At 33.2% G+C, this 17,250-nt stretch overlaps 1 protein-coding gene, 9 non-coding genes and 1 pseudogene across 10 annotated transcripts; all 11 read right to left on the bottom strand.

Annotated features, from left to right (window-relative positions):
- Positions 1-646: 646 nt before the first annotated feature.
- On the bottom strand, positions 647-7,195 carry LOC132179178 (uncharacterized). The gene is made up of 6 exons (XM_059591838.1): positions 6,896-7,195; positions 6,597-6,792; positions 6,275-6,347; positions 1,731-1,780; positions 1,418-1,531; positions 647-972 (listed from the first exon to the last, which is right to left on the bottom strand). Exons 1-6 carry the CDS (start codon positions 7,161-7,163, stop codon positions 831-833), a joined length of 843 nt encoding a protein of 280 aa, XP_059447821.1. The 5' UTR covers positions 7,164-7,195; the 3' UTR covers positions 647-830.
- On the bottom strand, positions 3,193-3,277 carry LOC132180182 (small nucleolar RNA Z122). The gene has a single exon (XR_009440071.1). It is a non-coding gene; the product is annotated as a small nucleolar RNA Z122 (small nucleolar RNA).
- On the bottom strand, positions 3,407-3,512 carry LOC132180185 (small nucleolar RNA Z122; annotated as a pseudogene).
- LOC132180177 (small nucleolar RNA Z122) lies at positions 3,643-3,728 on the bottom strand. The gene has a single exon (XR_009440067.1). It is a non-coding gene; the product is annotated as a small nucleolar RNA Z122 (small nucleolar RNA).
- Positions 3,859-3,944, bottom strand: LOC132180181 (small nucleolar RNA Z122). The gene has a single exon (XR_009440070.1). It is a non-coding gene; the product is annotated as a small nucleolar RNA Z122 (small nucleolar RNA).
- On the bottom strand, positions 4,078-4,164 carry LOC132180178 (small nucleolar RNA Z122). Its single transcript, XR_009440068.1, has one exon. It is a non-coding gene; the product is annotated as a small nucleolar RNA Z122 (small nucleolar RNA).
- LOC132180176 (small nucleolar RNA Z122) lies at positions 4,290-4,375 on the bottom strand. The gene has a single exon (XR_009440066.1). It is a non-coding gene; the product is annotated as a small nucleolar RNA Z122 (small nucleolar RNA).
- LOC132180179 (small nucleolar RNA Z122) lies at positions 4,502-4,587 on the bottom strand. The gene has a single exon (XR_009440069.1). It is a non-coding gene; the product is annotated as a small nucleolar RNA Z122 (small nucleolar RNA).
- On the bottom strand, positions 4,718-4,803 carry LOC132180175 (small nucleolar RNA Z122). The gene has a single exon (XR_009440065.1). It is a non-coding gene; the product is annotated as a small nucleolar RNA Z122 (small nucleolar RNA).
- LOC132180183 (small nucleolar RNA Z122) lies at positions 4,936-5,021 on the bottom strand. Its single transcript, XR_009440072.1, has one exon. It is a non-coding gene; the product is annotated as a small nucleolar RNA Z122 (small nucleolar RNA).
- LOC132180184 (small nucleolar RNA Z122) lies at positions 5,157-5,239 on the bottom strand. Its single transcript, XR_009440073.1, has one exon. It is a non-coding gene; the product is annotated as a small nucleolar RNA Z122 (small nucleolar RNA).
- Positions 7,196-17,250: the final 10,055 nt, after the last annotated feature.

Below are 17,250 nucleotides of genomic sequence, written 5' to 3'. Positions count from 1 at the left end.
ACGAAAGTCTTATAAATATAACTACTAAAACAACATCGTCGTTTTGTACTTAATGATATTTTTTTTAAAGGAAAACAGTGTTATTTTGAATCCTATAAGGCTATAAATGTTACTTCTTCCCTATAAATCCTAAATCACTTTCTCCTTGTTTTCACATTAAGAGTACTCAGCTTCCATAAAGCTTATTCTCTTCCCTAAATATATGGATAATTCTCAAAAAGTTCAAAAAGTTGACTAAACATTAGGAAAGGTATAGTGCCACCCAATGCATTGGCTAGCACTTTACCTTCCATATCCATTGTTTTAACCCAATATTTATCTCGACTATTCGTTGTGGAGATGTGGCAAGTGAAAACAGAAAACTTCACCACACCTCCACAATACCACCACCACAAAAAGCTCAACAAGAGCAAGCCCAATTCCAACTTTTCAAGCCGACTAATCGGAGGCAGAGGCTACTCGACAATTAAGCCTGTCGGAGGAGGGGTTGGAGGTTTTCTGATTTAGGCAAAGACAGAAGCTGAAAACCCCAAACCCCATTTCCGACTCCAATAGAGTTGATGCCCAACACTAAATGATATGTATCAATACTGATGGGGATTGGCAATAATGATACAAAATAAAAAAGCAGAGAGAGAGAGAGAGAGAGAAGGAACGAGTGAATATTTCATTTCACCAACTCTTTTTTTTTAGATAAGCTCACAAAAAAGAAAGAAAAAAAAAGAAACTAGCAACACAAATTGTAAGATGTTTTTTTGGCTCAAACAAAACTAAAAAGATTGGGGCGTAACATATTTGGATCAAAATTTGTACCTAATTAGTGTTATTTTTTAATCCTCAGTAGCTCCTCGTTTTCTTTTTCTTCCACTAAACTCGGAGCCACTTGGTAATGGACCATAGAGACAAAGTCGCATACCACCTTGCAGTAGGCGCTGGTGAAAAAAGTTCTTGTACAAGTCCCAGAATTCATCCCTGCCCAACAAAATGCATAAGAGTGATGCTTAGGGCATGACTTTCGAAAGATTGTCCTCTCATAATATTGAACAACAAACAAGAGTTTGATATCAGAGGTTCAGCACCATGCATATCTCTAAATTAATTACTGTCACACAGGCCTGGAATATGCCAGGAAAAAAAAAAATTTGAGCAAGACATCTATTATTGTACTAAGGTGAGATCTAGTGCATTCTAAAACAAAATATGTTTAAAACGCAAATTCCTGGGAGGTCTATTGTATCAAACAAACCTCACAAGTTTAAGGGGGAACTTGAGGGAGGTATCCAATATGAAACACTGGAAAACATTGAAAAAAGAAAAAAGAACTGAAAAATATTGCAAACAATAACAAACAGTAATGCAATAAATGCATAATATCAAGGAAGATGGAAATGGATTAACAAATGAATCAAAATCAAACCTGATTTGTGGAAGCGTCAACAAGGAATAGCCCTTAACATCTGGGTGAATGTCAAGCAGAATCACTGCCAATCGCGAGAGTCCCAAAGCCTCAATGTCAATTAGCTTCTTTATCCTGGAATTGATATGAAAAGTATCCATAACAAAATTATTCAACTAGATTGGAAACAATCTCAAAGACAGTGATTAAAAAAAATGGTCATTTGGCACAGCTACAATTTGAAAGCGGTAGACAACAATCTGCCTGAGATTCACTGAGAAAACAAAGTCTTGACTAACTTAGTATGATTCAATAGCATACTATGAGGACTAACCTGCTTGGTGTACCACTTGCAATATTAACGCGATTCTTCAACATCGATACCTGCATCAATTACAAAGAAAACCAATAAACACATATATAAGGAGAAACCGGCAGATAATAGGCAGAAGGGAAAAGTGAAAACAGTGGTAAAATTGAATAAAATCGCACAACTAGAAGCTTACAAGAGTAAGAATCAGATAACCATTAAGAAACCTAGGCATTGCAAACCAAGCAAAAAATATGAGAATACCAAGGTGCTGTTACGGACCATCTCTTGCTCTATCTAAAAATGAAGAGCTTTGAGCACCAAAAAAAGAAGAGCACATCACATTATAACATAGAGCATCATTAGACAATTGCAGTTGGCAAAAATCAGCTGAAAACTCATCCCAATCAGATCACACGCTACATCAAAGTTGATAAAATTCTGTTAGTAAAGGAAGACAAATGAGAGTTTTTCCAACTTTAGACCAGCTTGTCATTAAATCCTGTTGAACTTTTAATAATTTTATGGCTTTGGATTCCTCATACTATTGTCTATCAGGTCGGTAAGAGCATTGCACTGATTGGCATACAAAATGACCCAAAACTGAAGAGAATTCATGAAAGCTCATGACAATGAGCTCCCATGATAAAGATAACCTTCGCCTAATTTATGGTTATGCCTAACATAGCAAAAGCAATGATTACTACTCTTGATATGATAAGAATACTACAATCTTTTTTTCTTTTTAAGCCAAATACAAGTCACGCGCTTGAACTCTTGGTCTCACCCTACACCTGTTGCTTATGGGAAGAGGAGAAATCATTTCGCCTCAAGAACCATAAGAACACAATCTTGAGATAAGAATTTGATTCTAAATTTATAAGATTGTCTACAGTCTAAAAACATATTGGATGGTGATTGACAAAATAACCAGTATGATAGAATATTCATCTAACATTCTCATAGTTACTAAATATAAGTAATAACAAAGGATTCACTGAAGAACAGAAGTTTTGTTCTCACGTTGACAGACAAACAAAGAAAGGAAAAAACCAGGAGATGGAAAGGAAAGAAGATTATAAAAGTAGGGAAGAGTCAGCGTCAAGATGCTCAAAGATCGGAGGATATTTTAGATGGATACTGCTTGCCAAATCAAGAAGATCAGGCTTCAACATTAAAAGAATAGAAAAGATCAGAAATAACAAGAGAAAAGTTGGAAGCCAAATATATAACCAAACATTTGCTTGATATTGCATTGAACTTTTATTTTTATTTTTTTTATTTTTTAATTTTATAAACATTGTAGTTTCATAAATTTTGTTATTTTTAATTAATAGAAAGAACTTATTAAAATGTAACTTAAGGCCTATGTAACTTTAAATCAACCACCCATTTAACACAAACAAACCAACAAATAGAAGAGAGAGGCTCTGGTCATTTTTAACAAGAGGGTCAGATAATATGATTTAAACCAATTCACAGAGAATTTGGGATCAGACTGACGTGCAAAATAATATTCAACAGAGCTAATGCTTCAGTCACTCTTTTCGAATTTCGGATCATTTCCCAAACTCCAATATAAACCCTGAATCCATTCATCTCACCACAGATAGTTGGATGCCTAATAAAGATCACTGACGTAAAAAATGAAAAAAGAAAATATAAAATAGACACTAAAAGGATTTGGACCAACCACAGAAATTGGGATCAGACTGACGTGCAAAATAATATTCAGCAGAGCTAATGCTTCAGTCACTTCTTTTTTTTTTTCTTTTTTTTTTTCGAATTTTGGCATCTTTTCCCAAACTCTAATATAAACCCTAAAATTACATTCATCTCACCACAGATAGTTGGATGCCTAATAAAGATCACTGAAGTAAAATATGAAAAATAAAATATAAAATACACACTAAAATGATTTGAACCAACCACAGAATTTGGGATCAGACTGACGTGCAAAATAATATTCAGCAGAGCTAATGCTTCAGTCACTCTTTTCGAATTTTGGCATCATTTCCCAAACTCCAATATAAACACTGAATCCATTCATCTCACCACAGATAGTTGGATGCCTAATAAAGATCACTAAAGTAAAAAATGAAAAAGAAAATATAAAATAGACACTAAAATGATTTGGACCAACCACAGAGAAATTGGGATCAGACTGACGTGCAAAATAATATTCAGCAGAGCTAATGCTTCAGTCACTCTTTTCGAATTTTGGCATCATTTCCCAAACTCTAATATAAACCCTAAAATTCCATTCATCTCACCACCGATAGTTGGATGCCTAATAAAGATCACTGAAGTAAAAAATGAAAAAACATATTTATAAAATACACACCAAAATGATTTGAACAAACACAGAAAATTTGGGATCAGACTGACGTGCAAAATAATAATATTCAGCAGAGCTAATGCTTCAGTCACTCTTCGAATTTTGGCATCATTTCCCAAACTCCAATATAAACCCTGAATCCATTCATCTCACCACAGATAGTTGTATGCCTAATAAAGATCACTTAAAAATGAAAAAGAAAATATCAAATAGACACCAAAATGATTTGGACCAACCACAGAGAAATTGGGATCAGACTGACGTGCAAAATAATATTCAGCATAGCTAATGCTTCAGTTACTTTTTTCGAATTTTGGCATCATTTCCCAAACTCTAATATAAACCCTAAAACTCCATTCATCTCACCACAGATAGTTGGATGCCTAATAAAGATCACTGAAGTAAAAAAATAAAATATAAAATAGACACTAAAATGATTTGAACCAACCACAGAAAATTTGGGATCAGACTGACGTGCAAAATAATATTCAGCAGAGCTAATGCTTCAGTCACTCTTTTCGAATTTTGGCGTCATTTCCCAAACTCCAATGTAAACCCTGAATCCATTCATCTCACCAAAGATAGTTGGATGCCTAATAAAGATCATTGAAGTGAAAAATGAAAAAGAAAACATGAAATAGACACTAAAATGATTTGGACCAACCACAGAGAAATTGGGATCAGACTGACGTGCAAAATAATATTCAGCATAGCTAATGCTTCAGTTACTTTTTTCGAATTTTGGCATCATTTCCCAAACTCTAATATAAACCCTAAAACTCCATTCATCTCACCAAAGATAGTTGGATGCCTAATAAAGATCATTGAAGTGAAAAATGAAAAAGAAAACATGAAATAGACACTAAAATGATTTGGACCAACCACAGAGAAATTGGGATCAGACTGACGTGCAAAATAATATTCAGCAAAGCTAATGCTTCAGTCACTCTTTTCGAATTTTGGCATCATTCCCCAAACTCCAATATAAACCCTGAATCCATTCATCTCACCACAGATAGTTGGATGCCTAATAAAGACCACTGAAGTAAAAAATGAAAATGAAAATATAAAATAGACACCAATATGTAAAAAGGAAGTCATAACCAATGAGACTAGGGATCAGACTGACGTGCAAATGGATAATCTCAGCATCGCTGGTGCCTTTGCCAATCTGTTTTTATCATCATTTCCCAAATTTCACAATAAGCGACAATGTAAGAAGCTCATGACATCGACAACTGCAAATTAGTGTTGAAAGCAGATGCATCCACTTGTCATCCGACACTGAGGGAAGAACTGAGGATATAACACATAAAAAAGGTGCAAGCATCAAAATCCAAAAAGAGAATGTAGGTGATGCAAAGGGATTAATGTTTTACTATATTACAAGTTCAATGTAAGAAGAATCTTGTATGAGAAAAGTTAGAAAACTGATTGGCGTCTTATAAAATAAATTCAATAGATGACTACAATATGTCATCTACATTTTGTGGAAGACTAAAACTAATGCCATAATTTCTACTCTATACTATAGACGCACTGATAGTACTTCAAGTTAAATTAAAGAACACAGTTCAAGACTTGCATTACTCGCTCCCATTTGGTTTAAAAAGTTTATCAATCTAGCTTGGGCATGGCTCATTCTAGACATTCAAAAAGGGTTTTATACTGCCTTCGTAGTTCTTTTTGTGTTTTTTTTCAAAGCTAAATGACTGATGATCATGAATTAAACTGACTATCACTACATTTGATCAAGCAAACAAGACGCTCAATTGATGGGGCCCAAGCCTTGATCTTTATGGTCATACAACACTATCAAGAACTTGATGAGATTCACAGAGTTGAACCTTTTTTGTTATAAGTAATTGGCTCCAAGGGGAAGGGAACTTGATGAGATTCACAGAGTAAAACCATATGTAAGTCAAGTACTTCTTGTCACTTCAATCTAAATCTTACCAGGCTTCCCATTATACTTGTAGCCACTTTGAGCATGGACAATACAACGAAATCATTTCAGAGCATCATATTGCTAAATCTCTCAGCCGGTTTTCTCTCATTGTCCCCCTACTTAACATTTAACTCTACTACTCTTGCCCTCATCCATCTATTGAATAACTTCAAACCTCACCACATCATTTATCCCACCTTAATATACTATAAAAAGTTGCATTGGCAATATAAGAGTAAAAATAGAGCCGAGTAAAGTAAATCGAAGTGATAGAGAACCTACCTGTTCCTCAACTTTCATATGCTTCGAGAATAGCTTTAAGGCATGGCAATCTCTCGTCAACGACCGAAAGCCTCTACAGAAGCACAATTATTGACTAACTTCTCAGAAATATTATTTTAATTACAAAACACACACACACACACAAAAAAAAAAAACACGAAAAACAGAAAACAAAAAACAAAACGAAAAAGAAGAAGAAAAGAAACTGTGTGGCACATTACAGACACACTAGCAACACAAACTAAGCAATTGGTCCGACAAATTAGAAAAAAAGAAAAAAAAAAAGAACATTCATTGCAAGCGAAATGCAAAGCAGTCATACTTTAGAAGTTGTATTGATCTCAAGGCAGATGAACTAATAATAAGAAGTGCGGGACTCCCAGGATCAACTTTTCCCTCTAAGAGCTGCTTTTCACAAAGCGATTCTTTCCACGATGGGCCAAACGCTGCCTTCATATGGTTCCCCAAGCTTTCAACATCTTGGCCCATATCTTGAGACAGCTCCACAATGCACGTATCTGATTGATTCAGAAAACCACAGAGCACCAATCACTCACCAAACGCCGATTTAATTTTCTAATCGGGTCTCGGAAACCAAACAGAGGGTCAATCGAAAGTTACCTTTCATTGAATCCAACTCGAGAGAAGAAAGCTGGACCTTATTGGCGGACTGAAACTGATGGACGAAGAAACTAAGCTGCTGCTCCGCCGCTGGCGCCGCTTGCACCTCTTCGTTCTTCCCATTGTCGCTTTTGCTTTCTATTAGGTTGGCTCTGTTCTTCTCGCGCTTGCTCTTGGACTTAGGTTTCGTCTCGGCTCTGTTTGGGGCAAGCGGCTTCCTCTTCTTTTTAGGGTTTTTTGAGGGCTTCTCCCCTTTCCCGCTCCCCATTTCCTTTGTTCTCTCTGCTCCTAGGGTTTAAGGTTTACGCTTATGTAGACTTTGCAGTCAAACTCGGGTTCGGGTAACGACGTGGATGGACCGGAACCGATAACACAGGCACAGCTACCCGTTTGGTTTTTGCTAAATTCCCCTCACTTTTCTCTCCTTTTTTTTTTTTTTTTGTATGTCCGCAAAAATATAGAAAATTTATTCGAACTAGTAATTTTCGCTTGATGAGATGTGGTTTCCATCAGATTGAAATACTCATTGAAGACGTTGATATAACGCTCCAAAAATTAATTAATTGGTAATTAACTTCACAGTTCGTCTCTTCCACGAGGAACAATATTAAGGAATCTTTACTTTTCGAAAAGAGGATACTAAGGAGCAGAAACATTAAGATTATATAAATATTAATCATTACAACCCGAGCATCTACCAATGATCATCACAGTAGCTGAAATAACACTATATATATCATTATTACAAGGAATTCATGTTATACCTTAATATGCAAGTGTGCATCAAAATTCTTAAATGTACAACATAACTCAAAAGTATTAGTTACCAGATCAAGTTCTCCACAATAACCGAATGCTCCGCAGTATTCATCTTCTATTAAACTATTTATGACAACCCAAATATACGTATGGGAACAAAATGAAACTAATAAAAGGGTAAGTCCAATGACTTAGTGAGTATAAACTCACATTCTGTCCAAAATTTAACAAAAATCCAAGTGCCCCAATGGGAGGGATGACACATGACCATAGGCTCATTAAAAATTAAAAAGCTTAAAAACTACAAATATTAATCAATTAAAACTTTAAAAATAAAAAGGGTAGCTTTGCCCACCACGGCCAGCGAGGGGTCTCCGAACCACCCCAAATGGCTAAACCCTAAAGAAATTTGAGTCTAAACCCTACAACCTCTACAACAACCCTAATATGTCATCCTGTGCACTCGCTCAACCACGCCTTGTCACTCTGCCACTCACTACATTCATGTTCAACTCCAACCATGGACTCCCTCTTGGTCTTGTACGACGCTACCTCTTCTCAATATGATTACCATCATTTCTTTTTATTTTTTTTGGGGAAAAATACAGTTTACCCCTCCTGAAATTTAAGGAGTTTTTTAATTTTAACCCAAAAGTTTAAAAATTGGCAATCTACCCCCCTGAAGTTTTAAAAATTGGTAATTTAAACCATCCGTTTAATTTTTCCATCTAAATGGAATGAAATCTATGAAATTACATCATTACCCTCAAGCTTTTTTTTAAAAAAAAAATTTTCGTCCAATTTAACGGAAATTAGTAACGGAATGTTTAAATTGTCAATTTTTTAAACTTCAGGTGGGTAAATTGCCAATTTTTGAAACTCTAGGTGGGTAAATTGCCAATTTTTGAACTTTTTGGTTAAAATTGAAAAACCTTTGAAACTTCAAGGGGTAAACTGCATTTTTCCCTTTCTTTTGGGTTAAGGAGCATAGAGCAAGATCAATCAAACAACATACCCATTGGTCATATAAATTGAAACATTTACTTGTCTCTCCTCCCCATGCCCATCTGCAAACAATCCATGCCTAAGATGTGGTGCTAACCAATCAAGGCATTGAGTCATCTCTTTGATTGTTTTCTTTAGATGGAGATTTGGCCATGGGGTGGCTTGAGCCACTCCTTTTTTATTTTTTTTTTAATGTTTTTAATTAATTAATATTTTTAGTATTTAAGCTTTTTAATATATATTTTTTAAAAAAAATTAGTGCACATGTGGCCATGTGTCATCCCTTCCATTGACCACGCGAATTTCTGTTAAATTTCGGATAGAATGTTGGACGGAGAGACCATTTCGGTTTTTGGATACAAACGAGGTACCATCTTTGATATGAAATGAAACCGAGGGAAAAAATAATAATAATAATAAAGTCTTTAAACCACCAGGGGTGATGAATGTTTAACCCTAATAAAAAATATAAACTAGAGTGTGAATACAATTATTTAGTGGAATCAATTTTAATTAAATAGTAACTTGTGGCAATCGTCCCCAAGAGGTAGTTCAATTGGCTAGGACCACACTTAATGAAGTGGAGGTCACTAGTTCGAATCTCCCTCCTCCCTCTTTGTGCGGACATGTCAAAAAAAAAAAAACTTGTGGCAATCATGAGATGACAAAAGGTCATTAGCCTATTTGAGGCTAGCTTTTATTTTTCTTTTAGATCCCTTTCCAAACTGATGTAAATTAATGATTGGCAGCTTCTACTGTATTGGGCTACTTGTTTTAAGTTGTTAAAACATGGGCCTTTATCATGTGGTTTGGAATTTTGACAAATAGCTCATTAAGTTTAAAAAAATCATTAATTCCTCCCCTAAATAAGTAAAACAAAAACAAATTAGCCAATGCCATTAGAAAAGTTAACAAAATCTATTAATGAGTTGACCGCTCACATGGTCTTCGTGGTAGTTTGGCTACCCCCTCTAATAAGCATATCTAGGGTGGGATTGGTCACCCCCAAATGGCAAAAAGAAAAAAAAAAATTGAGGGGTGACCAAACTACTCCCAATGACCATAGAGTGGTTTGACCACCTTATCCTTATATATCTGGCTTGATTTGTGATGATGTGGCATATTAACAGATTCTATTAACCTTTTTAATAACATAAGAGACTACTTTTTTTTCTTACCCTAACGAGTGATTAATGTTGGAAATAATTTTGGATGGTGCACAAATTCTCATTGATATAAAATAATTACAATATGAAAATTAACAATAAAATAAATAAAATACAAGAGATGAAAGTAGAGTATGGAAAGATCTCACAATGCTATAGAATCACGCAAGAGCGTTGTCCTTAAAGGTTGATTCGTGCCTCCCGGAGTGTATAACTCGGTGCGATCGGATCCTTTGACACACAACCTCCCAGGATTAGACTATAGCGTCTACCTTCGTTAAGGACGCACTTCCAATAACGAAAAGTAATAGAACAACCCAATTTCTTCAAAGTAGATGATGTAATACAATACCAAAATTAGTTGCAAGTGGGGAATGAAAAATAACCCAACTACACGAAAACAGGATGTGGTAAAAATATCAAGGCCTTTTGAGCCAAAGAAGTAATCACATCCTCATTCTCCTTTTTGGTGATATATATATATATATATATATATAGAAAACGTGTGGGCTGGTGGTTCTCCAAAATGTCATAACAAAATAATGACCAAAAACTGAAAACCGTAAAACACTTATTAATGAGCAAATGGTCAAAGTCCATAAAGGTTATTAAACTCTAACAATCAAAAGTGAAAGATTTGTTATCAAGAGGCCATAAATATATGTTAATGACTAAGGGCATAAACGGTAAAGAAAATCAATGGCCACTCATGGTAAAAAACGTATAGAGAAACTAAATGGTCTTTAATGACCAAACGGTCACAATAATAATTTCTAGAAAATCATGGATATTAAATAAATAATAAAAGGATTTTAAAAGAAAGTAATTGTTTGTAACACATATATTACAACAATCCCCCACATGTTACAAACATTAAAACATAGGAGATTGAAAGTATGCATCGATGTAGTACCCGAAGGTTTTAACCGCACCTAGGATAAATAAGTAGGAACTTAATGAATCTTGGTAGAGTTAAACTCTTTTAACCAAATCCACAAGTTAAACAAACTTATCATCCACATAACTTTCTCCAAAAACAAAAAATTAAATCAAATCAAATAAACCAAAAGTCAAATCAAATCAAATAAAGAAAATTGGGTTGTTCTATAGCGGGTTGGCGCCTTATACAGGCCATGCGCCTCTGGGCTTCATGAGTGCTCTAGAGACTTGCCAAAGTCTCATAGGAAGCGGCACCACCTCCACACTCACATAGGTGGCGTCCATCAAGAATGTGTGCAGAGAACATCCCATCCCAACAAGTAGGGACTATGGACCCATTAAGAGTTTTAAACTCATCCTTACTCACTCTGCATCTTTTGTTATTACACCATAAAATGGCTTTCATGAGCGCTCTAGAGACCTACCCAAGTCTCATAGGAGATAGCACCTCCACACTCATATAGGTGGTATCCATCAAGAGTGTGTGCAGGGAACACCCCATCCCAACAGGTAGGGACTATGGATCCATTAAGAGCTTTAAGCTCATCCTTAATCACTCTGCATCTTGTACTGTCTTACACCATAGGGATGGACTCATAACTAATCTTTTCAACAAGATAGTTAATAAACATAAATTGACAGTACCATACCTCATTTCACTTGTGACTTCGTTTCCCATTAAACCTCATTCATGGGATCTCCAATCACAGAGGTTGGGTATCAATCACAGTGTCATGATTTGGGTATCAGTCCTATCCCCCTCGATGCTTCTCTCACTAGCCTTCTTGCTAGTGGCTTGGTCAAAGAATCTGCATAATTCTTTTATGACCTCACAAAGTCCATGGACATATACCGGTCTCAATAAGCTGCCTCACAATATTGTGCACTTTCTCACTATAAAGCTTTGATCTATACTCGAGCTATGGCAGCCTGTCAATCACAATGGAAACACAGGTGAAACTGAATTAGCATATAAAAGCAAATTAATTTATCAATAGGCTTATCGGCCATTTATCTCCAGTTTCTGCCTTCTCCAAGGCAACTAACTCTGACTCTATAGTAAACCTTGCTATGCAAGTTTGCTTTAAGGACTTTCAAGAGATAGCTCCTCCAGCCAGAGTAAACACATAATAGCCATTAGTAGGCTTTGCTCATCTGAATCAAAAATGCAGTTAGCATCACAATATCCTTTCAAGATAGCAAGATAATCACAATATGACAAACAAAAATTAATTGTGCCATTTAAGAATCTCAACAATTTAGAGATAGCATCACAATACTCAATACCATAATTATGAGTATATCTACTCAATTTGCTAGCAACATATGCAATAGCAGGCATGTACAATTTGTCAAAATATCAAGCTACCAATGATTTGTGCATATTTTTCCTTGCTAAACACTATCACCATGATTCTTAACCAAGTGTATTTTTTAATCATATGGTGTAGACATAGGTGAATAATAAAAGTGCTCAAATCTTTTAAGCATCTTTCAACATAATATGTATGAAATAAAATAATGCAATCATTATCTCTAATAACTTTAATGTCCAACATGACATTAGATTTACCTATGTCTTACATATCAAAATTAGATGCAAGAAATAATTTAACTTTATGCACAACATCAATGTTAGTTCAAAATAAGCAAGTCATCAATATATTAAAAAATAAATAATGACACATTCATTATTGTAAAATTTGCTATGTATTTACTTGCACCATTAATCAAATATGCAATAGACAACATCACCTTGTCAAACTATTCATGCCACTTTTTTAGGAGCTTGCTTTAATCCATACAAGGATTTCACTAGTTTGCACACTTTATGTTCTTGAAGGGGAATTACTAGTCCCTCGGGCTGCTCCATATAAATCTCTTCATCATTTAGAAAAATAACTTTGACATCCATTTGATGTACAACAAATTTATAAATATAAGCAATGGTAAATAACATTCCAAAAGATGCAATTTTAGTAACCGGAAAATAAGTATCAAATAATCAACATTTTTGCATTTACTTGTAGCTTTTAGCTACCAAGTCTACCATATACTTATCTATTGTATCATCTGGTTTAAACTTCTTCTTAAACACCTATATATAACCAATTGATTTGCTCTTAGAAGATAACTCAATGAGTTCCCAATAATGGTTAGGCATAATGTATTCCAGTTCATTATTTATAGCTTCTAACCAAAAAATGAATCAAATAGAGATTTAATTGCTTTACCATAACATATTGGATCATCATCAACAATATAAGCAATAAAATCCATACCGAGATTCCTTTTCGTTCTAGCTCACTTGCTTCTTCTCAATTCTTACACATCATCAACAATTTTATTAGAAGCACCAAAAAATCATGAAATAATTTTTTCCTTATTTTTCAAAGGAACAGATGCTCAAAGATAATAACCTTTTTTAGATTCAATAATATTATTGTAATCTAAAATATCACTCTTGATAGTTGGGAATCAATAGCATGAATTATTACATTTAAAACCAATAAAATCACAATCATAGGTTTTAAAACCAAGTTTCCTCATTTTAGGTTTGGGTAACATAACATTTGTTAAATACCCCCACACTTCGAGGTATTCCAAACAATGCTTATGAATGTGACAAACAAAATAATGGCTTCCCCCCCACACTTTGGTGAATAGCCCAAAACTGACAATTATAGAATTCATCATTTATTCCAATATTCTAATTTCTTTTCATCCCCTTGATGTAGCCAAGATTTACATGTATAAATCTATCATGCTAAATATTAATGGAATAAACCAAATATTCACAAGAAAATAAATTTTCATTAATAGCTCACAAGTGCTTTAAGAAAAGACTTCTATGAGCTCATCTTTCTCTAAGTATGATATGTCACTTCCTCTTCTTTATTTTCTGTCAATTGACAGTTCTAAAGCTGTTTTTTTAAAAAAATATTAATCATCACTTGTGATTTTTTAACATGATCCTTATATATTATATATATAGGGATTGCATATTTCAAGTTCTATCTAGATTTTAAAAATAAAATCTTTTTAACTAAAGCTCCAATAAATATGCAAAGTATCAAGCTCAACCATATAATAATCAACTATTATTGGCTCATTGTCATAAATACGAGATTGGTATCAATCTAATGATATGATAAATTTATCATATATCAAATGAGCATCAATATAAAGGAACACCAATAATCACATATATTTTATTTTGAACCATCATGTCAGGAAATTTGAAAGTTGAATGATATATATAAGGAATTACCAAATAACTTAAAGTGGTTATGCTAATCTAGCATGTCATAGCTAACATAAATGCTAGATACTATTTTTTTTTTTTTTTAAATAGATGAATCAATAGAAGCCACCGCTTATCATATACAAAATTCATGTAATTATAAAATTTTGCACCAACTTTAATTCAATCAAGGAGCACCATCATAACCTCAATTTTTTTTTTTTCATTTTAATAAATGAAATGTATATCATGTCTTAAAAAATAAGACCTATGAATCAGAGTTTAAAACTCACAGCGGAGCCGACAGCTTTACTCCAATATCTTCCAAAATAGATTGTCGTCACTACATATCAACTAGGTGTCGTAAGAACCAATCGAATCAATACGCGCACCACATCTTTTCCTCTTACTATGTGCTTACCTGCAAAAATCTTTAGCAAAATGGTATTCTCTGCACACAATTAGCAATACCTATGTATTTTCTCCATCACAAAAATGAGTAATCACTCACAATTATTATTATTAATTTACATGGATGTTATCCAGCCAAGCTTAGCACAACATAACAAAAAAATGCTAAGTTCTAAAAAATCCATCAAAAGGCTTAACTCTTTTTATTGTAAGAATAGTAACCCAACAATAAAAGATTATTTGACAATCCATAAATTGAGTTCAAATAATTGAAAACTCTTACAATCAAAATATTTGTGCAACCATCGAATCAACCTTTAAGATTGTTGGAAATAATTTTGGATGGTGCACAAATTCTCATTGATATAAAATAATTACAATATGAAAATTAACAATAAAATAAATAAAATACAAGAGATGAAAGTAGAGTATGGAAAGATCTCACAATGCTATAGAATCACGCAAGAGCGTTGTCCTTAAAGGTTGATTCGTGCCTCCCGGAGTGTATAACTCGGTGCGATCGGATCCTTTGACACGCAACCTCCCAGGATTAGACTATAGCGTCTACCTTCGTTAAGGACGCACTTCCAATAACGAAAAGTAATAGAACAACCCAATTTCTTCAAAGTAGATGATGTAATACAATACCAAAATTAGTTGCAAGTGGGGAATGAAAAATAACCCAACTACACGAAAACAGGATGTGGTAAAAATATCAAGGCCTTTTGAGCCAAAGAAGTAATCACATCCTCATTCTCCTTTTTGGTGATATATATATATATATATATATAGAAAACGTGTGGGCTGGTGGTTCTCCAAAATGTCATAACAAAATAATGACCAAAAACTGAAAACCGTAAAACACTTATTAATGAGCAAATGGTCAAAGTCCATAAAGGTTATTAAACTCTAACAATCAAAAGTGAAAGATTTGTTATCAAAAGGCCATAAATATATGTTAATGACTAAGGGCATAAACGGTAAAGAAAATCAATGGCCACTCATGGTAAAAAACGTATAGAGAAACTAAATGGTCTTTAATGACCAAACGGTCACAATAATAATTTCTAGAAAATCATGGATATTAAATAAATAATAAAAGGATTTTAAAAGAAAGTAATTGTTTGTAACACATATATTACAACAATTAAATCACTTTTCAATTTTTAATGAGCTATTTACCAAAACTCAAAATCACAAGAACAAAAAAATTAATTTTATCTTTTTTTTTTTTTTAAAAAAAAGGGTTCGTCAAAGTCAAATAAGAAAGTCAACTGGATACATGCTTTCTCAGTCCCCACCATCACATATGGTGGAATCACCACCCGAGCTTCTAGAAGCTGACCCGAGACCTTTAATATATATATATAAATCCATTTTATAAAAGAGGATCACGAGCTGAATTCTATTCACTTTGGGTTATGATAATCTACATTAGGAATAATGGCAAAAAGTTCGTTAGTGTTCCTACTTGCAATCGTTATATATTGAATTCTGTGTCGCCGTCAATCCAATTAGCAAATAGATCATATTTTCATTTATTTATCTGGCAATATAGTTTAGAGAGAAATGTTATGCGTTTTTCTTAGTGTTCTCTTCATCTTACGTGAATATTGTTTTATAAAAAATAAAAAATTTATCTCACAAGTTCTTCATATTTTTTTTTAGAAAATAATATTCACCTAAGATGAGTAGAACACTAAGAGAACTCTACTTTAAATTTGGACAAAAATGCATCATGTAAACTATGAAATAGATATAAGCTTAGTGATATCCGATACTCCACTTTGTTAGGAAAAAAGTAATTTAATTATCAGGATTACATGATAATATCCAAATCCAGGACGGTTGGATGGAAGCAAAGCTACAATAATGGCAACTCAGAAAATGCAATAATGGCAACTCCATCTCTTTATCTTTGGCAATAAATTATTTTTATGGGAAAGTCCACATAACCCTCTCAAACTACCACTCAATTGATAATGTCCTACTCAAACTTTTAATTGTGACAATGTCCCTCTCAAACTACCAAAAATTGTCAATGTTTCCCCCAATGACGAAATTACCCTCAGTAAATTATTATTATTTTTTTTTTAAAAAAAAACTTCTAGAAAAATCCTAAAACTAACAAAAAATAATCCAAACGTTGGCCTTTCTTTTAAAAAATCAATTTTATAAGAAAAAATTTTAAAATTTTCGATTTTTTTTTTTTTTTATAAAAATTGAAAATTTTTGTTTTTTTTTTTTGTTTTATTATTTTATTTAAATAAAAATTTACATTTAAAAAAATAAAATTTTCGTTTAATAAAATGAAATTTTTTGTTTTTTTTAAAAACTAAATAAAAAAAATAAGTTTTTTTAAATAAAAATTTCCGTTTTAAAAAAAAATTTAAAAAATTTTTGTTTAAAAAAAATTGTTTTTTTAAAAAATATTATTTTAAATTAAAATTTTTCATTTTTTAAAAGAATCAATCTTTTTTTGAATTTATAGGGGTATTTTTGTCTTATTGAGAAATCTATAGGAGCATTTTTGTCTTATTGCTAGTCTTAGGGGGGACATTGACAATGTTTTGATAATTTGGAGGGGATATTGTAGGAAACATTGTCAATTGGGTAGTAGTTTGAGGGGGGTATGTGGACTTTATCCTTATTTTTATCTATTTGAAATGAAATCGGTAATATTTATTTTAATTAAGATTTAAAAATTAGAACATTAAACGGTGCACGTAATAATTAATATCATATTAGTTCATTTAAAAAACACGTGCAAACATTATTGACATCATTTACCATAACTTTTAAGTTATGCACGAGAGTGAGTATATATATAT

This window comes from Corylus avellana, chromosome ca4 (assembly GCF_901000735.1).
Source record: "Corylus avellana chromosome ca4, CavTom2PMs-1.0".
Classification (NCBI taxonomy): Eukaryota; Viridiplantae; Streptophyta; class Magnoliopsida; order Fagales; family Betulaceae; genus Corylus; species Corylus avellana.
Note: the sequence above shows the minus strand (reverse complement) of the source record. Positions and strands in the feature narration are given on the sequence as shown.